Genomic DNA, 26,196 nt, shown 5'->3' on the forward strand with positions numbered 1-26,196 from the left:
GGCACCTGGGTGGCTCAGTCGGTTGAGCATCCAACTTCAGCTCAGGTCATGAGCTCACGGTTCATAGGTTCGGGCCCTGCATCAGGCTCTGTGCTGACAGCTCAGAGCCTGGAGCCTGCTTCGGATTCTGTGTCTTCCTCTCTCTCTGACCCTCACCTGCTCACGCTCTCTCTCTGTCTCTCAGTAATAAATAAATGTAAAAAAACCCCATAAAACCCAAAAAGCTGAAAGTGGGTTAACAGGTGATCCCCTTCTGAGGCCCTGGGGGATTAGAAATTGGAGTCCCGCTTGTACCTGGAGGCCCCAGGGTACTAGGGGCTGCAGGCCTCAAGCCCAGGGGCTTTCTCTCCTGGCCATCCAGCAGGTTCTGTCCACCCTGGGTCTGGAATAACGAATCCCCGCTTCCTCAGGGTGCCAGAAGCAGTGGCCTGCCCTCGCTGTCGCTGTCGACACAGGGCACTTGGAGACAAGAGGAGCCCAAGGTCACCTGGCCAACGGAAGTGGGAAGTTATCCTCCTGCCCCTCCACCAACTCAGGGGCAAGGCCTTGAGTCTCCAGCAAGGCTAACTGAGAAGGGGGTGTTTCTTCTCAGAACCCTCACCTCCCGCCACCCACTCCCTGCACCACCTGTCTCCAGGTCGGTTTCCACAGACCTCCCTGGGCTGGCTCCCAACTCCTCTGCCCTGGTAGAGATGGCCGCCCCTCCCGGCCTGGGTGAACAGAGACCAGACAGGGCAGAGAGCCGGATTTGGCTCTGGAATGCTAATCCTCACTCCACCACCCGACCTGCGGGTCCCGGGAGGGGCTCTGCAGCACCAGCCTCCGGCGCCCTCTCCAGGCAATCGGGGAGAACTGCAGGGAAAGCTAATCCTCGCTCCACCACCTGACCTGCGGGTCCCCGGGAGCCGCTCTGCAGCACCAGCCTCCGGCGCCCTCTCCAGGTAATCGGAGAGAACGGCAGGGGACGTTGGCCTGCACGCCAGGTCCCTCCTAAGCGGGGTCAGGGCCATTGCCGGTTAAGACGTTCACCCCCTCTGCTTTCCTTACCATTAGCCAACTTGGCCGTGTCTACCCGGGACTTCCACGCAGCCCCTCCGCGAGACCAGCTCTTTGGCCGTGCAATTACCCTCGCCGCCAGGGCCCCCTCTGCTTTCTAAAAGCTGCTTCTTGGCTCCCCCTCCAAGCAAAGGCCTCAGCCAGCTCATTATGGTCATTAACACCAAACCGCCAATCCCTGGGTTTTGTTCCTCGCAGAGGGGGACCGGAATCGTGTGTCAGGAGGCAGCCAGTCTGTGGACCCAGAGGCACATAATTGGAGCTTGAAAGTGGGGGCGCGGTTAGCTTCACCCTCGCCCACAACTGGCTGATGGACTTCCGCGTGGTGGGAACAGGGCTGGAGATGCTGGTTCATCTCCATGTCCCTGTCATCCCTCCCACTCACTGCCACCCTATTTTGGGCCCTCAGCCTTTCTGATGCTGCATCTTCCTGACTTAAAGGGCGGCCTCCAGGCCTGTCGTAAGGGTGTCACCTGCCCCCCCCCCAAGTGGGGTGCTGAAAGTCCCATCCCTGGGATCACCACCATCAGGCTTAGCGCCCGGGGCATCCTCCTGCCCATCCACATTTCCACAGAATGAAGTCCAAGCTCTTCAGCCTGGCATTTAAGACCATCCCCAAAATAGCCCCAGCTCCCTCCGCCTGTGCCCTAGGCTGCCAGCCACACACTTGGCCCTTCCTTGGGCACATCCTAAGCCCATTGTCTCAAGTCCAGCCACCCCTGCTGTTGCCAGACGAACCCATCCTGCTCCCCTGGCGGTGGGAATCCTACTCGCCTCCCCCTCCCCCGCAGAGCCTCCTCCGCCCTCCCGAATACCTCATCGGGGCCTCTCCCTGGTTCCTTGCCTCTGCCAGAATATCCAGAAATAACCTTGTCCTGAGTCCTGCCCTACTTATCCGGACTTTTCTCTCTGGTTCTCAACGTACCTGACTTGAGCCCTGAAGGGCAGGAGGCCTACCTATGGAGTGAAAAGAGCTCTAAGGCAGCCAGTGTCCAAAGGGGTGGATGGGTCAACGCCCCTTCCCCAGCACAGTCTGGGAGAATCTGGGGTATTTTCCATTCTTGCCCCCCCCACCCCTTCTTAGGCTGCTAGATCAGAACTTTTGAGAGGTGGGAGTCAGGAAGCTGCATTTTTTTTTTAAGTTTATTTATTTATTTTGAGAGAGAGAGAGAGGATGAGAAGGGGAGGGGCAGAGAGAGAGAGAGAGAGAGAGGACAAGAATCCCAAGCAGGATCCACGCTGTCAGTGCAGAGCCGATTTGGGGCTTGAACCCACGAACTGTGAGATCATGACCTGAACAGAAACCAAGAGTCGGAGGCTTAACCGACTGAGCCCCCCAGGGGGCCCAGGAAGCTGCATCTTTGGCATACCAGTCTGGGAGGCCTTTGTGTGGTTCCTACTGCTGGTACATGGAGACACCCCCCGACCATCCTAAACAAGACAACCTGCTTAGAGTCACCAGTATTAGGTCCTCCCTGTCAGGGCCGCTGCAAAGATCCCATGACATTGCAATGACCCCAAAAAGAGCTAGCGTGGTGTTGCACACACGAAATTGCTCCAAAGGTAGCATCCAGAGCCATGCCCTTTATAGTAGTGAAAACCTCAGCCACTTAGTTACCTAACAGCAGTGGGGTAAATGACCATGGGCTCACCTTAAGGTTACCCTGCTATTACAAGCGATAAGGGAAGATATACCCATGCTTCTAGAAGAGTCACGTGGGGTCGCTCATCTAAGTGGGCCCCTGAAGAGCCAGGCCTTCCTGTCCCGGCTGCCCTGCCCAGCCCCCTCCCACCGCAAGCCCAGACCTGCCTGGGGACCTGCTTTAAGCACAAGGATGTGGCAGAAGTGATGCCCCGCTGGTTCTGAGCCCGTCCTAATGCCTGGCAGAGTCTGCTTTTGCACTTTTGGGAACCCCGAGCCGTCAAGGAAGAAATGTGCCTGCTCTGCAGCAGAGGCCCTGTGAAGAGTCACAAGCCTGGCTGCCCCAGCCTCCACTCCTGCCNTCACATGAACATAACTGGAAGCACAGGCTACAGGCAAACCGGCACATGAAATGTTATCTCAACTTACGAAATCAGCAAAAGGAAGAGGACAGATTCCGTTACCAGCGATTTTTTTCCTGCTTTATTTTTTGGCTACTTTTAAGCAGCACATACTGATGACTCGTAACAAAACAATGTTATCATAATAGTAACGTCCATTTCAAAGAAAAGCTGTTGTAGACACAGGGGTGTTGGGCGCTGGGCTCAGCTCTGCCCCCACCTGCCCTTTCGCCTTCATTGGAGGGTCACCTGGTTGCCGCCATGGTCCTTCTCAGGCGTGGACAACGGGAACTGGGGCCACATTTACCCTAAGGCCAGAGAAGACAACCAAGTTCCTTTTTAGGCCCCGATGAAGACACAAGGCCAGCCTTCCCGCATCCCCAGCACGGCCACAGCAGCTGGCGTTTTGATTACTTCTGTTCATGCCCTGGCTCTCCTCACAGCCCTGGCTGGGGCGGTCCCCATCCCTGACCACCCGGGCCCGGTCAGGGGAGCGGGTTCAGAGTGAGGCAGAGGTCTGCCAAGGCAGTTCTGGCATAGACGATGGAGCCAGCTGCCTGGGCAGAAACCACCACGTGGGTAAGAACTGGGGACAGAAAAGGGCAGCTGGGCATGTGCCACTGGCTGTCACCCCACCACAGCTGTGTTCCAAGGACACTCTGAGGAATCGGGCCAGAGCCAAGCCCTCCTCAGTTTGCACCAATGAGGGACACATTGCTGCGGGGCAGGTTGGGGGAATGACGGCTGATAAAGATTCTAGACTTTCTCAGAGCTACTGATGAAATCATCATGCATTAGCCTAATATGTAAGTAACGTCTTGTTCTAACTCGTGATGCCAGACCGACCCTCGGAAGCCAGCTCACAGGGGGAAGGAAGCAGTTACGGAGACCTTGATAAAGAAAACCAGAGCCTGTTTTTATTGAAGCACCACAGACGGACCTATGATTTGGAAGGGGCAGCAACGCTGACACAGCACTCGTGGGTAACATGACTGAAACACGAAGGGGTGTGAGACGACTTTAGAGGGACGCGATGCCTTCATAACTTAGGGATGCAGGCCGCTCGCCAGCTGCTCTCTCATTTCATGTTCTTCACGAACTCTTCTCCTTTCTTGATGGAGGCCTTCAGCTCAGGGAGGGCTTCGGCGATCATCTTCTCTTCAAAAGGAGAGATCTTGCCGATGCCTAGGTTCTTCTCAATGCCCTTTTTCTGGAGAGGAGAGACGGGGGTAAAAATGGACAATTCTAAAATTAACAGTAACTGCTAAAAATACTGTAAATTTTACAGCAGTTTTCCATGGACAAGGCCATCGAGGAAAACCCTCCGTGTAACTTCATAGCTCTGCACAGGTCTGCTTCCCGTCCCTGCCTGGGGTCCGGACTTGGTCACTCAGGCCGCGTGCACCTCGGTCAAGGTGGTTTCCTCATCTAGAAAATGGGTGTACTCTCCACCTCAAAGGAGGCCGCGAGAACACACTTGGGCGACTTAGCGGTGCTGAATGTTCTCCCCGACACAGAGCATATTTTAGGGTTCTAGTCTTTTCCTGAGTTGGTAATGTCCACCCGGGTCCGATGTGATCAAGTAGGCAGACATGTGACATCAGGAAAACAATAGGTGTCTGTCACCGTGTCACCCCCATGGCTGAGCTGGTGTCTGCACCAGCAACGGAGGCTTCCGGGCCATCTCCCCAGAGAGGCCTCCCTGACCCAGGGCCTGCCCGGCCTGCCCCACCGCACCGGTCACGGGATTAGTCTGTTTGGCTCCTGTCTCTCCACCACATGAGTCCCTGAGGCCCGGGGCCATCGTCTCAGGGATCTTTGGACACCAGGGCATCTGTGGGAAGGGCCCCTGGGTGGCACGGCATGTCGCCAAATGGTTTCTTTCTGGGAAGGAGATGAGGCAACCACACTTCTGCCTGCCGTGGGCAGCTGCCCGCACATCAGAAATGGACACCTGGCTGGTTTGTGAATGAGGCCTAGGGATTTCTGCTCCCTGAAGGCTTGGGGAGGGTCACCAGACCGGACAGCTGCCTCTAAAACAGCCCGGCTGAAGCCTGGCAGTGGGGCCAGAGGGGCTCCATCCCAGACATCAGAGTTACAATGGGTCCATCTAAACACATTCCAAGGAGAAAAGCAGAAGGGGCAGGAGCAAGGAAGCAAGGACGCCTGAGCTGGAAACTAACTGTGCAAGCTCTCCGGGCCTCCCCGGAAGAGGGATGGGGCTCGGCGCACCTCGAGGCCAGAGCAAGAATGAACAAGCATGAGCCACTTGCCTCCAGAAGTGCCCACGGCTGCCTGGAGACGGAGCAAGGGTCTCATCAAGAAACACGGCGAGCCAGCTGCACGGACCAGCCGCAGAGCCACAGGGAAGGAGGCTCATGTGCCAGTGGGTCCCCACCCGCCCTCCCCACCAGGTCTGAGGTTTCTCCCTGCTCTTAATTCTGTGATGCAAATCCACCCTCCAAGCCCCAGCACAGGCCAGGCACCAGGATGTGGTTACCACACACGGGAAACTGAGTTATGGAGCAAATAGGCCAGGATTCCCAAGCCTAAGTACAGACAATGAGCCTCCTTCCATGATCCCGAGGCCCAGCCTCCAGGATACGTACCCCCAGCAGTAACGGCGTGGAGAAATAGGGACAGTCCGTTTCTTGGGATTTAACGAAGGAACATTCGACAACTCCTTCCTTTCCGTTCATTGCATCCACGAGGGAGAAGACAAACCGGGCTCCAGCATACGCCATGGACAGGGTGGCAGAGCCTAGGAAGGTACGGGCAGGTTAGCCAAGCCAGCACCAGGGCCGTAAAGCCCAGGTGAGCTGCCCTGTCAGCTGAGTAAGGCGTCTTTCTGCTTTAGCTGTGAAGAATTCAGTCAGCATCTCTTAACTTTACAAACTTGTGAACAGCACAGAACTGGCTTTGCCGAGCGCAGACACCATCCCACGCCACACAGCCGAGCTGCCCTCTGCCGTGGGACTGGCTTATCCACTAAACACACGTGAAGCTAAGAAAAGGGAAAAGGGCTTGCTGCCTGTTCGGGCCTCTGGCATCAGTGCCCCACATGGGGCCGCTTCCGAGAACCTACCTGCTCCAGCTTTGGCCTTCACCACCTCCGTGCCAGCCTCCTGGATCCGCCCGGTGATAGCTGTGAGCTGGTCCTGGGGTAAGTCCACCTTGGGAGTGCACTGCAGGCCAAAGCCATGGGCGCACATGAGCAGGGGCTGCCGCCACTCCCAGACCCCACGCCCCCTCCCTGTTTCATGGCAGACCCCTGGCACCGCCACAGCGCGGGACACCAAGACCACCTTTGCTTTAAAGACAGTCACCTTTTTGGGAGGTGTAGTCTGGTCTCTACTAATTTTTTTTTTTTTAATGTTTTATTTATTTCCAGGAGAGAGAGAGAGACAGCGTGAGCAGGTCAGAGAGAGAGGGAGCCACAGACTGAAATAGGCTCCAGGCTCTGAGCTGGCAGTCAGCACAGAGCCCGACGCGGGGCTCGAACCCACGAACGGCGAGATCATGACCCAAGTGAAAGTCGGACGCCTAACCGACTAAGCCACCCAGGCGCCCCCTAATTTTTTTTTTTTTTTTTTTAAGTGGGCTTCACACCCAGAGTGAGGCTTGGAACTCACAACCCTGAGATTAAGAGTCACACGCTCTGGAGTCTGAGCCAGCCAGGCACTCCCGGTCTCTACTCATTTTTACAGAACTTTTAATACTTTGGACTAATTTTAGATTTAGCAAGGAGTTGTAAAAATAGCACAGAGATTTCCCTCACCCGGCCTACCCTGACGTCAGCGTCTCACGTGACCACTGTGCAACTACAAGAACAGGAAACCATTCCCGATACATTAACTCCAGACCTCACTCAGATGTCACCCACCTCCCCACGGCTGGCCCTTTCCTGTCCCATTTCTGATCTAGGACCCCAGCGAACAGTTATCCCAGCTCAGTCTACTCCCCAGTGGTCCTGTCTTCTGGGACACTTGTCAAGAGCACCGACTGCTCGTTTTGTAGAATGTTCTCAATTTAGATTTACAGGACGTTTCCTCATGCTTTTCCTACAAGGTTCTGCGCTTCCAGTGAGGACACCACAAACGCTGGGGGCAGGCCGCTGCGAGCACCTGACCACACTCACCCCCGCAGGTGTGGGCCCCGAGGTGCCGGAGCCCGACCACACCCCCACGGGCCACTCAAGAGCCCCCTAGACAATGGCTGGGCCATAACCACAGCAGGAGTCCTCTCAAAATACAAAGATGCTGAGTTTTTTGTCAGTCTGTCTCTGGTGCTCAAAGCAGAAGCCCTGAAAGGTGCTCATGATCCCTAGGCTTCCTGGCAAGGGGACGCGCTTACCTGAGAGATCAGGGGGATGATGGTCTTCCCAGCATGGCCGCCGATGACGGGAACATTGACTCGAGCTGGATCCAAACCCTGGCCACCAGAGTGGGAAGCTGTGTTAATTTTTAAAGCTCTCTGAGTATAAAATGTCACATCTACCTAAAGTACCAACGCTGGAAAAACCCACACAACTCAGAACAAAGAAGCCCCAAAGACCTAGTCCAGCTGTGCTTAGATTCCCTACCCCGGCCCCACCACACGGTGGAAGAGCAGTGGGGACGGTGCAGTGGGGAGTGACGCATCATTTGGGGAGGTCACTACAAGGGTCTTCCTTTACAGAGAGCAGAAAACTGCCATCAGTCTGGTTATCTTCTCAGAACCAAAGGATGACTGTCCTCTTCCCCAGAGCTAATGTCATTCTCCTAGCACAAGCTCAGACTCGTGTCCCCACACACTGTCACAGACGAGTCAAATTCCCTTGCCCTCATTCCTGAGCAAAATTCAAAAACAATTCCAGGCAACTCGGGGGTGAGAAGTCTGTCAACTCAATCCGTGATCAGGACAGAATAAAACTGAGTTGTAAGGGGTCAAAACACCACGGTTCTTTGTGGGGGCCTGCTAGAAAAGGCTGACTCATTTGTTAAGCCGGAGGCACAACGCCCCCACAAATCTCTGGACCAGGTATTTCTTAAGATGGTCAAAAAAAAGAATCTGGTGGGAGTTACAGGAGGGAAGTGAGCAGTCCCCAAATGCCGCGGCTGCTAAAGAGAGCAGCCCTCAGTTAGGAACCAGCCTTGCCCGGGAAGGGGGACCCAGCTGGACCAAGTTCCCGGAGCGGGAAGCTCACATGGAGGTGCCTCTGTGCCAAGGCAGTGTGCTGGTCACCAGGGACACAGGTGTGGACAGACCCCTGCTTCTGAGACTCACTCACTGTTAATTACAAGACAGACGCAAATGACGTCCCACTGTCATGTGCTAAGACAGCGACATGGGGTGGCCTCGGAAGGGGAGGCTCAGCCTGGGAGAGGCTTCCTGGTACAGACTTAATTTCATCCTGGAAGCAGCAGTAGGACTTTGCCAAAGAAAGTGTTTTCTAGGCTAAATGAGCAGAAGCCCTGGGTACAAAGAATATCTGTAACATCAGCAGAAATGCAGAGAGACGGTGGCAAAGGAGGCGAGAGATGGCTGAGAGGACTGAGGGAGGGTCCAGACGCTGGAGGTTTAAGGGCCAACTTTCATTCCTGATACAATTCGGGATTTTCTCAGAATGCCAGAGACCTGAGGTACAGGACAGTTCACTGGACTGAAGCCTGACAAGCGTTAGAGTCTCTGCCAGGGACCAAGATCCCCCTTCCTCCACCTTAAACAGAACTCCCCGGCTACGATAGCACCGTCCAGAACTTTCTGGGAGAACACAGCAGCTGCACATGGCTGAGTATCTGAGTATCTGAAATGTGGCCAGTGCAACGAGGACACAGATTTCTAGCTTTACGTAATTCTAAGTAACTGAGCCAGCCCTGTGTAGCAGGTGTGTTGCCACAGGACCAGGACTAGGGGGAAATGGCGTGCTTTGGCCAAGAGCTGGTAGCACCTCAAGAGCCCAAAGAGAGGGGCGCCTGGGTGGCTCAGTCGGGTAAGCATTGACTTTGGCTCAGGTCATGATCTCACGGTTCATGGGTTTGAGCCCCGAGTTAGGCTCTGTGCTGACAGCTAGCTCAGAGCCTGGAGCCTGTCTTCGGATTCTGTGACTCCCTCTCTCCCTGATCCTCCCCTGTTCACGCTGTCTCTATCTCTCTCTTAAAAATAAATAAAACATTAAAAAAAATTTTAAAAGAGCCCAAAGAGAATGAGCACCATGGCTTCTGTCAAAGTGGGCCATGAGCCTCAGGAAGCCTGGATGGCACCCTCTCGGCCTGTCCTCGGTCACACTAAGCTGAACGCAAGCTTCACCAAAAAGTGGGTTCTGACTCAGACAACCGTCCTACACGCCCGCACCAAACTGGTTACTTGATTACACTGGCTCTTGAATCCCAAGGGCTCCTCCATCTTCTGGATCTCTGGGACCCCCGCGCTTAGGACAGGGCTGGGGACACACTGCAGCATGAACTAAAGCAGGGCGTCACGCTTCAGAAGCAGACCTGCCTGGCGCATGGGGCGGGAGGGTGGTAAAACAGAGGTCAAGTGTCTCGTGTGTGCCCTCCTCACTCGGCCGTGTACATGACAACTGTTCCTACTTCAGAGGGGCCCCCTGATCTGCAAAGTCAGAAAAAACCAGCCCGAAGCTCAGGAGGGACACTTCTTGAGGTCAGAAGAAGTGTTTCTGCTGGATCCACAACCCAAGAATCGGAAGTTAGTGACGAGAGGCACCAAGGACGCCGGAACCCACCCCAGGATGGGCCTGGCTGCTTGGCTGGAGCCTGAGGAGCCACAGGCAACTGGCCAGATGCAAACTCACCAAGGCAACTTGCTGAGGCAACCCAAGAAGACAGCCAGAACTATAGACCAGGAACAACAATCCTGACATCTCAGGCCTTCTGGAAAGTTCCTTAGTTCTTCCTGTTTGCCAATTTTACCATTTGTCTAGCAATCAGGTAAATCCTGTTAGATCTAATTTTCAGAGGCAATGAACTTGGAGAGCACAACCCAGTCGAGCCAGCGAGAAACCTGGGAAAAAGCCTGGACCCTTGAGGTACCAGGGACGACAGACAGAGCCGAGTCCAGACTGAAGCCGGCCATGGTTCAAACGTGCAGGCGCCTGTGTGGACTGCCCAGGAAAACGTGAGCGCAACTCCCCCCTGCAAGGGCAAGCCCACAGAACACTGACGACTCCCAAGTTACAAGTGATGTGTAAGTGCCCTGGTGTCCTATGCCCATCGGTCAGCCAAGGACAGAAAGGCAACTTGAAAAATACCCGGCGCAGCTCTTACCTTCAGTTCTGCAATGAAAGTGTTGGCTCTGACAATGTCCAGGGTTGTCACCCCGAAGATTTTATTGGGGTTGTATGCTCCGTGCTTCTTGAAAACTTCCGCCGTGATCGGGATGGTAGAGTTAACCTAGAAGATCAAGGAGAGAGGCGTAACTTGCCCTGCTCTCTGAGAGGAGGCATGTGACCGAAGGACAAGTCTCTTCCCCAGACTACTAACAAGTCCTATGGTGCCAAACTGCCCCGCTGTTTCCAGGCAAGCCACCCTCAGGACAGAAGAGGTCACTGGGGACCGACTTCCTCCTCTCCCCCTGATGTAAACAAAGAGACCTTCATCACAGCAGGTGGTACTTTCCCCTAGTGGCCTCTGAACCCATGGCTCAGATGTGCACGTGACCTGCCAGCTGTCGACTTAGAACGTGAGGACTAGATCGTGAGGACGGCTCCACCAGACACCGCCCACCCCAGCTGGGAGGACACCTGAATGGCCGTTCCTGAAAAAGGACAGCAGTGTGCAGGGCGAGGGACTGATGGCCTGGGGTCAAGTCCCAGCTCTGCCATGCTGCGAGGCAACCCTGGGCAAGTTTTCTCAACTCCCAGAATTTGGTTCCTGACCAGAAACACACAGGAGACAAGTAGCCTATGAGGCTGTGAGGCTTATAGGACTTAATATACAGCAAATGCCGACACGTTGCCGGGCACATAGAAAAAATATAATAAAAACAAGAGAAACCAGCAGGACTTATATTAGGCATCAGGTTAGCTTCCCAGCAGCAGCTGCTTTTCCACAGCTGACTGGATGCCCTGAGGAAGGTGAGCTGGGTGGAGATCCACATCGCAGAGGCGCCAGGCACAAGCTCTGGGTGTCGGGTGCAGGCACGTCCCCAGTCAACACCACTGTGGCTGCACTTCCACCCAGAACCCGGCCCTCGGAGACCAGACTCACCCGAGGGAGGCACGGAGGGGGCTTCTGGGGAGGCATGGGGGCCACGCTGTCTTCTCAGGGAGGAGACAGCACGTGCGCTTTCAGGTTTGGAGGATAAGCTCCCTACAAAAACACGCCAGCAGGGCCTGCGGTGGCTGTGTAAGCATGACGGGGAGCCAGAAATGGCAAACCCCGAGTAGAATAGAGTAAAAGAAGTCAACAGGCCACAACCATCAGGGTTGAAGGGAGCCTTAAAAACAGACTTTTCTGGGGCACCCGGGTGGCTCAGTCAGTTGAGCGTCCAATTATTGATTTCGGCTCAGGTCATGATCTCATGGTTGTGGGGCCTGCTTGGGATCCTCTCTCTCTCAAAATAAATAAACATTAAAAAAAAAAGAGAGAGAGAGAGAATGGGACCTTTCAGGCAGAAAAACTAAGGCACAGGAGAGGAGAGGTGATTTGCCCAAGGTGCACAGTGGTGGAAAAACCAGGCTGAAAGTCCCCAGGTTCATCCCATCTCTCCACTGCAGCACCTTAACTGGGTATGTGTCCCTGCATGCTTTTGCTAATCACAAGCTTCCGGTATAGAATTCAGGGCCTCCCCGTCGGGCACTCACCGGGTTCGAAATGATGCAGATCATGGCCTCTGGGCAATGTTGGGCGCAGGCAGCAGTCAGCGTGGCCACAATGGAGGCATTGGTGTTGAACAGGTCATCCCGCGTCATGCCTGAGAATGATCCAATTCAAGATGTTCATGGGGCCCAGAAGGAATTGCCAAAGATGCGCCAAGTGCGCTGTGTGTTACAGCTGTTATGTACCCTGGGTGAGACAGGGTCCCTGTTCCAAGTCAATCTATCTCGTAGGAGAAACAATCTAGTGGGACAAGTGCCCAAGCAGTGGCTGGGGGAGGGGTGCAGTGTGGGGAGGAACCAGGGAGGGAGGTATCTGAGGAGGATCATCAAGGATCGGTAAGAATTCCCGAAGAGTGGAAAGGGCGCTCCACGTGGACAGCGGGCACGGAAGCACCAGACTGAGCAGGGGACGGATACAGCAGATATGTGTAAGGCTTTAAATGCCATACGAGGAAGAGATCTCTCTCTACCCCGCAGGCACAGGGGAGCCTCTGGAATTTTTCTCTGCCATGGAGACAAGGACTTGGTCCGGTTTAAAGGAAAACCACTTCCCCACCTCACCTGCAGGGAGACATGAGGCAGGGCTTTCAAACACACACCTGGCTTTCTCGGGACTCCTGCAGGAATAACCACCACATCACAGCCCTTCAGGCAGTCTGGCAGCTGCTCAGGTCCGAGGTAGCCTAGAAAATACGACCCCCACCCCCAGGACAGAGCAAGTTCACCATTTCTGATCTGGAGAGACGAGCACATCTGCGGGCACAGTGCTGGGAAGATGGCCGCCCCCACCCGGGTCCAACACGGAACGCAGGCCTCAAGTGCAAGGCCCACCTGTGAAGTGCTTCCTGACCACTAATGCCCATGACTGTGACAGTCCCAGCCCCCATCATGCTACTTTCCTCCAGCCACCAACTGCCCAGCCCCGACCCGTTCGGAATGGATCAACCCTCCAGGTTTTCCCCAAACCAAACCAAGTCAGGCACTTGTCTTTATCTGACCCGCCAGCACTGGAAAGGCCTCTCGGCCCCCAGTGCAAAGAGCTGCTTATTTCCCTCCCCAATCATCCTAACAACAGCTCCATTTCGGAATCAGATCAGAAGGCACACTGAGGGCCGTGAAAGAAAGTCGCAGAGCTGATAAAGCAGGACTCGAAGTGTTCGCATGTAGTTTGCTCGCTCCTAGCATCTGAGGGGAAAAGGTCCACTTTCAAAGATTTCAAGGGAAATTTGCTCCAATGACCAAAATCTGCTTTGCTTTGGACATTTTTCTTATTGCAGGACCTTTCTGAAGGCCTGAAAGAAACTGAGCAAACCAATTCAGAGACTATGGAAGGCACAAACACCTAAGTTCTGACAGCTGCCCTCCTGAGCTGTTTGCACCAGCTGAGGATGCGTGTAAACACCACCACACAGGGCGCTTCCACACGTCGTCAGCAGAGACAGATTACTACCACCTTGGTGGCCTGCAACTTGGTACCTCGTGGTAAAAGCTTTACATAGTCATACCTGCCGATTCTACTTTTGGAATCCTAAGAAACAAGATGTAAAGGTGAAGATGTTTGTCACAGCTTATAATTTGTATCTACAATAGAGCAAAACAGGAAGTAGCCCAACGGCCAACAGGATAGGCATAGTAAGTGATAAATTACGATACTGCTGTATATGTTTAATGTTTGTTTTTGAGAGTGAGTGAGCGTGTGTGCACACACGCAGGTGGTGGAGAGGCAGAGATAGAGGGAGACAGAGGATGTGAAGTGAGTTCTGTGTCGATAGCAGAGAGCCTGATGCAGGGCTTGGGCTCACAAACTGTGAGATCATGACCTGAGCTGAAGTTGGACGCTTAACTGACTGAGCCAGCCAGGCGCCCCTACAGTACTGCTTTAAAAATGATTTAACCAACAGGCACCTGGGTGGTTCAGTTGGTCGAGGGTCCGACTTTTGATTTCGGCTCAGGTCATGATCCCAGGGTTGTGGGATTGAGCCCTGTGTCAGGCTCTGCTCTGAGCATGGAGCCTCCTTGGGTCTCTCTCCCTCTCTCCCACTTGTTTTGGGAAAGTTCACTCTCTTTCTTAAAAATAAATAAATTAAAAAAAAAATAAAGGTTTAACCAAGAATTTGGTGACATGGATGAAATGGTATAAAGGTAAAATAACCAGATATATAAGAAGTCCTCTAAATTCCTCTTCCCCATCCTATTACCTTTCCAAATTAGAAAAAATTAAATATGGGAAGATTAGGCAACCTTCGTTTTTTTTAATTTTTTAAACATTTATTTATTATTGAGAAACAGAGAGAGACAGAGCATGAACAGGGGAGGCGCAGAGAGAAGGGGAAACAGAATCTGAAGCAGGCTCCAGGCTCTGAGCTGTCAGCACAGAGCCTGACGCGGGGCTTGAACCCACAAATTTCATGACCTGAGCTGAAGTCAGATGCATAACCGACTGAACCACCCAGGCTCCCCAACCTTTGTTTTTCTGAACGATGTTGCGATTAAAATTCTTACAGGCTCAAGGGGTACCTGGGTGGCTCAGTTGGTTAAGTAAGCCGATTCTTGGTTTTGGCTCAGGTCATGATCTTGCAGTTCCATGAGTTTGAGCCCTGCGCCGGGCTCTGCCCTGACAGTATGGAGCCTGGTTGGGATTCTTTCTCTCTGCCCCATCTCCACTGGCACTGTCTCTCTCTCTCTCTCAAAATAAATAAATAAAACCATAAAAAAATTTTTTTACAGGCTCAAGTCCAGAAAGACATTAATTATTTGTGAAATTCAATTTTACGATGAACATGGAAATGCCAAGTCTCTGATGTAGTTTTGTTGAAGGATTCTATTCTCCGGCGTGGATCCTGGTCTACTGGGGAGAACAGAAGCAGAGTCTCCAGGGTCAGGGTGCCTGGTACCTTTCACAGATGCTCTGGTCTCGATGTGGCTCAGATCTGCAGCCACTCCGGGGGTGTGAGCAATGTCGTACAGGGTCAGGCGGCTCACCAAGGGGCTGTTCTTGAGGAGAAGCGAAAGGGGCTGCCCGATTCCTCCGGAAGCCCCTAGCACGGCTACTTTAGCATTGTTCTGTAAAGAGGCACAGAGAAAGGGCGCTTAAAATAGAATCGGCATTAGAAGTATTCACGTGACAGCTTGTAAAATACTGCACTGGGCAGTGGTGCCAGAGAAGACACAATTGTCGTGTTTCAACCAGTCCAAAGGTCTAGTTTCCTTCTGAAGCCTGGTCTCAGGAAAATGGGGAACTTAGGTCTCTCGATGTCACAGTTCGGGTCCTACTGCACACACCCTCCTAAAGGGGAACAATTTTCACTCAGACCGCTGTCCCTGCAACCTGTAGTTTTAAAAACTATACGCAAACGCATCCGAGCACCTACCAGCAGGCCAGTCACTGTCCTTAGGGATGCGGGAATGAGGAGGAGCCCTGCCTGCTCTGGAGGGGACAAGGCAAAGGGCCAGCGGGCCAGCATCAAGAAGCATCATTGCCATCCTGGCTGCAACCTGGGGCAGGATTAGGAGGCTCCTTCCCCAGCAGGCAGGTTGGAGCTGCACCCCACACTTCGGGGTCTATCAAGATCCCTTGCCCAGGCCATCAAAACCCACAGAGGGCCAGGCTCCTTGACACAGGACAGGGCTCAGGCCTCCACCATTTTCGCTGGATCTTCCAGGTGATCCTGGCACTGGCTGAAGTTTGAGAATCATTACTGGTTCACGCCAAGCTATGCAGGAGAACAAACAGCAGGTGGCTCTGGGCGTGTCAACCAGGAACAGTTAAAACAGTGACATGGCTTGGGGTGCCTGGGTGGCTCAGTCGGTTAAGTATCCGACTTCGGCTCAGGTCATGTTCGACTCCCGCGTCAGGCTCTGTGCTGACAGCTACCTCAGAGCCTGGAGTCTGTTTCGGATTCTGTGTCTCCCTCTCTCTTTGACCCTCCCCTGCTCATGCTGTCTCTCCTCTCTCAGAAATAAATATTAAAAAAACAAACAAAAAAAAACCCCCCAAAAAACAGTGACATGGCTTGGAGAGATGACACTGCCTTGCTAACATCTAACAGGCTGGAGCTGCAAGAATTTTTCAGTTCATTGCTCACCTTACTGGAACTAAAGTCAAAAGACTTGACTTTCAACAGCCACTGCAGAGCTAAGTGCATCTGAATAACAGGCATCACCTAATCCCCTTCATGTTCTTGTACCCAGGAGCGGGATAGAGCAGTCATGTGACAACTCCATGTTCAATCTCTGAGAAACTGCCAGACTGTTTCTCAAAGTGGCTGCTAGTCATCCTTAAGGCTCACCTCCAATTCAGTGGCACGGACTTCCTGCCACATGCTAGACTGAGTTGCACATGCCAACAAGGCCTGCAAACTGAAAGAGGTGTGTGACCCGCGCCACACAGGCAGATGCAGGGAAGGGCAGAGGCACCAAGAGAACGAGCTGTTTGGAGGGGACTTTGAAGGACGAGTAGGAGTTTACCAGACGGATGCCGGGGGGGAAGAGTATGGAATATGGCCTACTGAAGGGAAGCAGTCCTCCATGGCTCGAGCATTGCTGGACACACGTGGAGGAAGGAAGAAGACAGGGCCAAAGCTGAGGGCCTAGCAGAGTATATCTGGCTCTTCTGGGCAAAGGGGGACCACTGAAAGGCCTTAAAAGCTGGGAAAAGTATGTCCAAGTCTGTGTTTTAAAAATTTTGAGCCAGAATGGAAGAAGCACTGGAGATCTGCAAGAACAGAGGCAGGGACACTACTCCAATAGTCCAAGCACGATTCAACGGTGGGATAAAGGCAAGCACGAAGGATGGGTGAACTATGAGTGATTCAGTCGCTCTCTCCCCCTCTCCCTCCATCCAGATGGCAAGCAGAGGGACAAATCTGGGATGACAGCTTCCTGGCTTAAGTAGACAACACTGCCTTTAAGCTTGGTCTGGAGGTCCTATCCATCAGCACTGGGATCAATGATAGCCACGAAGAAGGCACAAAAGGCAACACATAGTGACAGGGACAGAGCCCTATGAACACCAGCATAAAGGAGGAAGAGGAGTCTGTGAAGGATGATGACCAGATGAGACTTAAGGCCACCCCCACCCCAGCCATCCTGAAAAACTAACTCAATGACTGCCTCCTGGTGACCTTTCCTATGAAGGAAATGATGAAGCGGGATACAGGCCAAACACAGGCAACTTGATTCTTCAATTTGGGAAGGAAGAAAGGAAAAAAAGGACAGAAGAAAAGAGATGAAAGGGAAGGAAAAAAGGAAAGAAAAGAAAAGAAAGTCTGAGAAAAACAGACCTATTCTAAGCAGTGCCCTGAAGCTTACTCTCATTATACAAAAGGTACCCTTCCCCACTAAGGCTCACTCAAGGCCTAACCAAAATCCTCTGTGAGCTCGTTTCTACTGTGAACCAACAAATGAGAAGAGGGGGACTATTCCTGGCAGGCAGGCAGCTGCCAGGAAGGAGACAAACTGAGAAAACAGAGACAAGAATCCAAAGTACCAGATGTGGTCATCTAGGGTCTTTATACTATCATCCTAGATTGTTTTCTGCAGCAACCGGTGCTGGTAATTATGGATTTTGGTTATCAAAATCTCAAGCCAAACCCCAAACCAAAGCAACCACCCATAATGTGTCACCTGCTTAAGAAAGGTAAACTCTAAAAGGATATACAACTACAACTCAAATTCAGTGTTGTTTTTTTTTTAAATTGGTACTGTAAAGGGGGACCCCTGACTTCCCAGAAAAAGAAACGAGCCATATCAACCCAGAACCCAAGGCCTGGCAATGCCATCCACTTCCAGATCTTCAGTTATCACTCTCACATCTTGTGTCTTAATCCTTGGGACTCCCAAATTCCAACTCCCACATTCCCAGCTGTTAGACATTCCAGCTATCTAAATAAATGAATGTATGCTATCTCTCCCACCCTGTTCTCACATAGTACCTGTGTTCTACTATATTCAAACCCTTAGAACCATTTCCTGCCTCTCCCCTTATCAGAGACCCCCTGTTAGGACATGAAGGACGTGGCATCTGAAACACCTTCCCAACCTGTCCCTGATTTCTGTTCCTGTTCCATTGTCCATCTCAGGCCCTCATTTCCAAATCCGAATCATTCTTCAGAAAATTGACTTTTGATCATTTTACCTCCTCGCTCAAAAATCTCCTTGAAGTGCCTCATGCCCAGCCTGCTCAGCCTGGGTTCCAGGCCTGACTAGGGCAGCGGCTCCACCATGGAGCCCCAGGGAGATTACTTAAAAATAAAATAAAAAAGAGGGGCACCTGGGGGACTCAGTCGGTTAAGCGGCCGACTTCAGTTCAGGTCATGATCTCGCGGTTCGAGCTCCGCGTCGGGCTCTGTGCTCAGAGCCTGGAGCCTGCTTCAGATTCTGTGTCTCCTTCTCTCTGCCCTTCCCCTGCTCACTCTCTGTCTCTCAAAAATAAATAAACATTAAAAAAATAAAGAATAAAATAAAAAGGAAACAGATGGACCTGATGCCCTCACCAGGGTCCTTAAGTGAATCAGTCCCATAAGATAGAGAAGATGACCTCTCTGCTCCTTCCATTGTTTTCACTGTTGAGGTGAGGTCATTGTTTGTATGTTACAAGGTTTCATGAATTTAGTTAACATGTATAAAACCCCAGTCCTTCAGTAGTGGAATCTTTACAATGTGACGAGAATCTGTGGTATTGCAGAGATTATGGTATTACAGACATTAACTTGGTGATCTCTTACCTGCTTATCTATTCTGCACTGAGTGGCTGTCTACAGTGCACTGCTCAGCAACTTTCGAAAATGCATATAATACTTCCCTCATTCATATGTTTACTTTATGATATAAATCTACAGTTTCTTTTTGAAGTTGTATTTTTTGTGTCGTAATGTATATTAGTACAAACATGGAGAAATGAGCTCATTGGGGCGCCTGGGTGGCTCAGTCGGTTAGGCATCTGACTTCGGCTTGGGTCATGATCTCACAGTTCGTGGGTTCGAGCCCCACGTCGGGCTCTGTGCTGACAGCTCAGAGCCTGGAACCTGTTTCAGATTCTGTGTCTCCCTCTCTCTCTGGCCCTCCCCTGCTCTCTCTCTCTCAGAAATAAATAAAACATTAAAAATTAAAAAAAAATAAGCTCATCTTTCTGACTTACTCGAATACCTTCATCAATATTGTCACTTGTATGTTGAAAATGCATTTTATTTTAATTTTTTAGAGAGAAAGAGCGCAAGTGGGGGAGGAGGCAGAGAAAGAGTCTTAAGCAGGTTCCATGTTCAGCATGGAGCCTGGTGTGGAGCTCAATTCCATGACGCTGGGCCCACGACCTGAGCCAAAATCGAGACCATGCCCAACCGACTGAGCCATCCAGGCGCCCCTCCAATATGCATTTTAAACTCAACATTTCAAACTGAACTCCTGATATCCTCCCCCTGTCCAAACCCTCTCTCTTCCAGCAGTCTTTCCCATCTCAGCAATCAGTGATATCAAAGCCCAGAGTCTTCGTGTCCCCCACCTGGAGCCCTTCATTAAATCATCTGCAAATCCCTCGGTGTTACCTGTGATCAGTTCCCTCCCCCCCCCATTCCTCAGCACCAAGCTTCAGCACCTCCACCTGTCCTAAGTTTACTCCTTTTGGGCCAATCTCAAGTGCTACTTCTTAGTCATCTTAGTATCTCCTGCAGCACCCAGCAGCACGGATCTTGGCAAGCATGGATACTCAATGCTATTATTGTGTTCTTATTTTTCAAATGAACTGAATCAACAAGAAACTGACCTGAAGGACAGAAGCTAAAGCAGAAATCTGGACTAATCACCTTCCTTTTGGGTGCAGTACTTAAGAGGCGACGTGCTCTGGGTTCGCAAACTTTAGTTATATTAGAATCACCTGAGACACTTGGTAAACATACAAAGGTTCAGGTCTACACTCTCTTGAATGAACCCGGGCCTGGTCTGCATTAGCTTTCAGGTGATTCTGACACACACCAGTTTGAGAACCACCATCCTGGAAGATGGCTAAAAATAACTTAGGCCTAAGTACTTCCAGGCCAAGGCTTGGACAGTCACCACACCTGGGGGTAGGCCCAGTCCGCCCACAGCAGGAAGGAGCCTTCAAAAGAGTCCTTAAGAGGAAGCATAGTCTTTAGGTTCTTAGAGGGAAGGCTTGGTAACTCAAAAGCCACTGACAGTGGGCGAAAGACCTGGCTTTTAATCCTCTGGCTAAATGACTGGGTTACCTTGGACCAGTTACCTACCCTCGGCATCTCACTCTGTACTATGGACTTAATAATTACACGTTATTTGTGCGGATGCTACAAGAACAAGGTTAGTCGCTTAAAGTACTATAGAAAGATGCATACAAGCATAAATTACTTTCGCCCTACAGCCCGGGATTCTTAACCCTGAAGGAGTGGAGGCCCTCTGAGGGTCCGGGGGATGAGCTGGGGGGCTTCCCCCTCCACCTTTCTCCAGGGCTTTCTTTCAGCACTTCCCGCTCACTATCCGGGCCGGCCCAGGGCGCCAAAGCCGCGGGTCGGTACCCGGCCGCCTTGCGACCTAGGGCGGCCCCGGGGATCAGGGCTGCTCGCGAGCCCAGAACCCACGTGGCCCAGGCGGGGGGGCCTCTGTCTGCAGGCAGCCCCTCGTCGGGCCTACCTGGGCCGAGGTGCTGAAGCTGCGGCGGAGAGTGGCGCCGGCAGGACGGGCAAGGACGGACAGCATGGTTGTAGCGGGAGGGGCGCAGACCGGCGGGCGAAGGAGCTGGCGGAGGCAGGTGACACCAACGACCTCCACGGTGCACAGGGCCTGCCGGCTCCGCTCCGCCCAGCCTCGCGAGAGTGGCCGGGCTTCCGGCCCCGCCCCCCCAAATCTCGCGGTTTCACGTCCATCTCTAGGTTGTGGAGGAGAAGGAAGGCCGTGGGGCGACTCCTGCGCTCCGGAAGCGCGGTCAGGGCAGGGTCCTTGCGCGCGAAGCGTTCTGTGCGGCCGGTGGGGGAGCCGCGGTCGCGAGTGGGAGGGAGAGTTCGCCCCAGAGAGGTGGAAGAGGTCGAGATTTAGACTGGAAGAGCCTTAGAGGAGCCATTTTTCCAAGTGGGGCTCCAGACAGAGGCTCGGACGGGGAGACGGGCCGAGATCGCGCTACAGAACCGGCGGAGGGGGTGCGGTCCGGGCCCTAGACCTCAGCCCAGACCACCCAGCCTGCTCCGGGAGGCAGCAGGGACTCCGAGCTCTGGAAAGCTCTGGGGGAAAAAGGGGGAGAGGAGGTTGAGCCCTGGGGGGTGGGGTGGGAGGATGGGGTCCCCTCTCATCAGTCACTTCGGTGCACCCTTCCCTCCCCCAGCTCACGCACACGTACCGCCCACCCACCAGTGCCCTTGTCCCTCGAGGTGCACAGGACCCTCTGTTAGGGTTTACAGAACTGCGGACGAGGCACTGTCCTGCGAGTTTGAGGGAAAGCAGCTCCGTGTTGCAGAGGAGGAAACTGTTACCTACTAGGTGGTAACTTGCCTGGTCACCCGATCCCTACTCCTCAGGTCTACCTAGCCCGGCTGTGAACATGGCCGCATTGTTTCTGCTTTAGGTACAGAGAAACCGTGGCTTGAAGCCTAGTTACAAGTGGATTTGTTCAGAGTTTATCCAGACTTGAAGTAAAGCTGTGTTTCATGCTCACAAGGAACTTCCCACTTAAATGTATAAGCTGAATTAGAAGCTTTATTTCCCTCTCCCCCCAAATGTTTTCTGGGTGTACAGAGAGTTCCTTGCCCTCAAAAAGTTCAGAGTCCAGGGGCAAGTAGAGGTGCAGTAGGTTGTTGGTTTAATGAGATCTGCCCATTTTCTTACCTTTAAGGAGCTGAATCTAGTGGGAGAGCGGGGCAAATTGCAGGCAGAATGAAAAAGGCAACGCTAGGAGAGTTAGGTGTGATGGGAACAGCAGGTGCATCTAACCCACATTAGGGGTGGGGTGGGGGCCCCAAGAGGGGACCTCAGGATGCAACACATAAGCTGAGGAATTCAGGAAGAATAGAGTTACTCAGTGGGACCATTCAACTCCAGAGGAGGATCCTCGCCTGGGTGTGGGAGTGCAAGTGTTTGAGTGGAGAGGGAAGAGACCAAAGTAAAACCTGGGGCTAGGAAAGCCCAAATCTACAGTTGGTGAATAGATCCTCTCTGTTGGAGTGGGGACAGGCAGATGAGCAATGTCCTTTATCTTCTCACGAACTGTTTTCTGGTTAATTATTTACTCTGTGTGTTCCCACTAGAACTGAGACTACCTTGTGGTCAGGTATGTCTCTCATTTCTGAGTCTTTATTGTGCAGCAGGCTGAGAGTAGATCTCTGAATTTTGGAAGAGTTGAATTGTTTTTAGATGAGGCTGAGAAAAGCAGGTTGCAAAACAAACAAAAACAGATTGTGCAGGAGCTCTGAATGTTAGCTGAGAGGTTTATATTTTATTCCTTGGGCAGCAGGTGTTTACCAAAGGCTTTGATGATGCCACTGGCACTATGGGGAAGGTTGGACTGACCTTGGCATGCCAAGAAGTCAGATGGAAAGATGTGGAGGACAGGCAGATAGTTTGGGAGGCTATTCTAGAAGATGCTAAAGATCTGAGTTATGGTGACCATAGACCTGGCAGGAGTGGGACCAATGAGGGAGAAGTCTCAAGGGAAGAATTGATTCGTTTGTGGGTTTAAGAAATGAAAGATGGGGCACCTGGTTGGCTCAGTCGGTTAAGCATTCGACTCTTGATTTTGGCTCAGGTCATAATCTCCCAGTTCCTGGGATCGAGTCCTACATCGGACTCTGTGCTGACAGCATGGAGCCTGCTTGGGATTCTCTCCCATTCTCTGCCCCTCTCCAGTACGGATGTGCTCACTCACTCTCTCGTGCTCTCTCTCACTTTCAAAATATTTAAAAAACAAAACAAAACAAAACTGGCTAGAGGCAAAAAATAAAGAGCCCCGTTTTAGGTGTGTTGAATTGGAAGTGATGGCGAGTTGTCCACATAGAAATATCAGTGGACAGGTGGGGAGTCACTCCTCCTGTGGGATTGAATGAATGTAGGATTAAAACCCATGAGAGAGGCCAGGGCTGAAGGCATCCCTGTAGAAGGGAGAGGTGAGGCCCTGAGAAAAATGTGAATCATGGAGTCTCAGACTCCTATACCTGGGGCTCGATTCCCTCCCTCTCCCTGCCAAGTTGTCTACTCAGGTGGTCCCAAACAACTTGACTGCTGGAAAAGCCCGCCTCCCATTCAGTTCCAGCTGCTTCCCTTCAAGTCCCGAGATTGCTCATAACCATATCAGTAGCTACTGTATTCTGTGTGTACGTGTGACTGTTACACTGAGCATGCAGGGTCTCGTTCAGAAAGCCCACCCAGTCCTGAGACAGCTTTGCCGTCTTCCTTCCGCTTGCTTTATTTCTTTGCTTGCTCTCAGATCACCCCTGGTCGTCGGAACCGACTTTGTGCAATAGCTGTAATGTCCAGTTAACGTTAGTAGTCAAATCTCAAGTGAATCCAGTGTCAAAGCTTCTCATCCCCTCTTGGGCTTGCTTTAGGCTCCCATCCTTGGAAGGGAGAATACTTGACTTCTCCATTTCTCCCATCCTGCTTCCTCACACCCCCACCTCCCCTGTAAGATTGTGGCTTCAGACTGCAGTTGTAGGAGTAGAGATAGGGGGCAAAAAAGGTCCCTTTGACATCTGGCATTAGTGTTCTCTGAGCTTGACAGGAGTTTGTAGGTGATTATCTTCCATATGGTGCTTGTGTGCGTCTCTAGCTGCACTTCTTTTACCTAAGTGGTTATGCCTCAGTCTTGCCTTCAGTTGTTTGGCCCCTGGTTTCTAGAATTCCCAACATCTGCAATTGGCCCATTGTCCCTCCAAGGGGTCATCTTGGGCGAAGTCCCTTTATGATGGCTTGTAGCTGACCTCTTGCCCACACATTTGATCTATAGGAAACACTTATGCATCCTTTGCCCCAGCAAATCCTGGGGTGGGAGTGGGGGGTGCAAGGTACTTCAAATGCTTCTGCCTCTCCTTGCTTTGCTGACAGCTAGCCAGCCTCAGACTTTTCCAGCCTGGGGTCCAGCACCTGCCTCTGCCTGCACTAGCTTCAGAGGGCACAGGCCAAGCTATTCTAGGGATTTTCTTTCTGCCTTCATGAATTGTTTCAAGAATTGTGAATGCTGGAATTCAGAAGGATGCTAATGGAGGGGGAGAGCTTTGAGATGCTGAAAGGAGAGAAGGACTAGGTGGGAGAGGAAAAGCCAGAGGATTCCAGGAGAAAGCATGAAGCCCCCCAACCTGTGTGGGGTGCTGCTGGCTGGGAAGGCCTGTTCACACCCAATGGCCTTAACTTACTCCAGCAATAAATAGGAAGTGAGAGAAGTTGCTCCATGGGGACCCAAGGAGGGTTGAGGAGGTTTGGATAACAGTTATAGCAACTGGGAAAATTCTGGGCAAATGACCACTGAGAAAGGAATTAGCTGACAGCTGTGGAGGCCAAGCTGAATTCTTCAGTGTATACTTCCTGTGTGTCCAAGTCCACCTGGTTTCCACAACCAGACCCTAGACCAAGGTCAATGTACAGGCGGGGCTACACATACACACTCCTATCTTCACACACACCTGAGTATTCATATCTCTGAACACATAAACACGTGGATCTACACAGGAGATTTATTTTTATTGCCATATGGTTTGTGTATGATACAGTATACAGATCTTAAGTGTTCAGTTGGCTATTTTTTTTTTTTACTATTTACACCCTTAACCACCCCCAAAACAAACTACAGAACATTTTCATTATTCCAGAAAGTTCCTTCATGCTCCTTTCCATCAGTCCCCCAAGACTGCTGCCTCTGTCACCATAGTTTCATTTTGACTGTTCTTCGTTGTATATTTTTATGTATGATATGCACATACATTGACCCCTTTTTGCCCTGCCCCTCACGTACACAAGCCATACACATACATGTATACTGACCATTTTGTGCCTAACAATGGGCTTAGACTATGGTCATGGCTATTATATTTCTGCTATTGGATGCTAACCTATATATATGCTGGATATATATGCCATATATATGTATATATACAAATGTTACATGTGCTAACCTATCTTCAACCCTAAAATTGTATCTCAAACGAAGTAGTTTCTTTCAAAAAATTTTAAATTTATTTATTTTGAGAGAGAGAGAGTGTGTGAGTAGGGGAGAGGCAGCCTGAGGGATAGAGAGCATCCCAAGCAGGCTCTGCACTGACAGTGCAGAGCCTGATGTGGGGCTTGAACTCCTGAACCGTGAGATCATGACCTGAGCTGAAACCAAGAGTCGGACGCTTAACCGACTGAGCCACCCAGGCTCCCCTCAATTGAAGTATTTTAAATCTCTCCTTTCAGATCCTTGGAGATAAAGTAAAAAGTGAGAAAGGTGGTAATCATTCCACCTTGCATGGGAGTTTATTTTTCTCTAGGTGCTCTAGGATATTTTAAAACAGAACGGTATTGGGATAAATAGCTTTAACTTAGCTGTGGCTCATGCCTGCCAATTAACAGGATTTAGCTTCCAAGACATGTTCTGGCCGAACATGTAGGAGGTGGTGGACCGGCAGCAGCAGAGGCAGCAGGAGGCGCTGGCAAGGAGCTCCCAGGACCTGAGAGCCACCAGCGGTGGCCAATCTGACTCAGGAGCAGAGCCTTCGGTCTCCAAGATCAGCCAGAGGTCAGGGAAGTAGGAGCAATGCTGAGTCCAGAGCCCAGTCAGGGCTGAGGACCCGTGCCAGGGGAGCAGAAAGTGAGGCCAAGCCTAATCAAGGAGCAGAGGAGAAGCAAGTGCTGGTGGCTTGGTGGGAGGAGAGGAGACCAGATGTCTCATCTGTCTTTGGGAGACTGTTTTTGCAGTTCACCAGCCCCCACCTCTGATGGGTGAATTGCCTGCAGAGACCTGTCACTCAGGAATGCTAGGGTGCCTCTCGGGTGTGTAGTGCACCTGGGTTTGGGGACATGGAAGTGAAGGCAAAGGACAGGGATGTGGGTGGCTGGGTCTGGGCGCCTGGCCTGTACCTGTTGCTTCCAAAAGACAGAGATTCTGGCAATCCCTAACAGTAGGACCTGGTGCTCCTCTGATTTCGAGACCACTTGGGCAGCCTCCACAACCCTGCGGTGTTAGATCCCCGGGCTATGTGCTCTAGTTTTGTCAAGGTGGAGGCTGTGGTCGAGGAAAGACTGTGCCTGTGCTGGGTCCTTTGGGATCTTGACCCTCAGGCACCACCAAAGGCTTCCTCTACTTAAAAACTTCG

The 26,196-nt window shown here is 51.9% G+C and overlaps 2 protein-coding genes across 8 annotated transcripts in view; one reads left to right on the forward strand and one right to left on the reverse strand.

Annotated features, from left to right (window-relative positions):
• Positions 1-3,994: 3,994 nt before the first annotated feature.
• On the reverse strand, positions 3,995-20,723 carry MDH2 (malate dehydrogenase 2). Its single transcript, XM_077777803.1, has 9 exons — positions 20,555-20,723; positions 14,812-14,980; positions 12,517-12,600; positions 11,903-12,012; positions 10,365-10,490; positions 7,453-7,530; positions 6,185-6,284; positions 5,709-5,860; positions 3,995-4,309 (listed from the first exon to the last, which is right to left on the reverse strand). Exons 1-9 carry the CDS (start codon positions 20,618-20,620, stop codon positions 4,178-4,180), a joined length of 1,017 nt encoding a protein of 338 aa, XP_077633929.1. The 5' UTR covers positions 20,621-20,723; the 3' UTR covers positions 3,995-4,177.
• The window catches only part of STYXL1 (serine/threonine/tyrosine interacting like 1), a 78,325-nt gene continuing 72,182 nt past the window's right edge, over positions 20,054-26,196 (forward strand). For 5 of the 7 annotated variants that reach the window (XM_077777805.1, XM_077777804.1, XM_077777808.1 and 2 more), the window contains exon 1: positions 20,805-20,989. The gene's annotated coding sequence lies outside the window, so the exon portion shown is untranslated. Of the gene's footprint in view, positions 20,225-20,804; positions 20,990-26,196 lie in introns of those variants that run through there. The other 2 variants (XM_077777807.1, XM_077777806.1) reach the window with 1 other exon arrangement.

This window comes from Crocuta crocuta, unplaced genomic scaffold (genome assembly GCF_008692635.1).
Source record: "Crocuta crocuta isolate KB4526 unplaced genomic scaffold, BGI_CrCroc_1.0 scaffold217, whole genome shotgun sequence".
Classification (NCBI taxonomy): domain Eukaryota; kingdom Metazoa; phylum Chordata; class Mammalia; order Carnivora; family Hyaenidae; genus Crocuta; species Crocuta crocuta.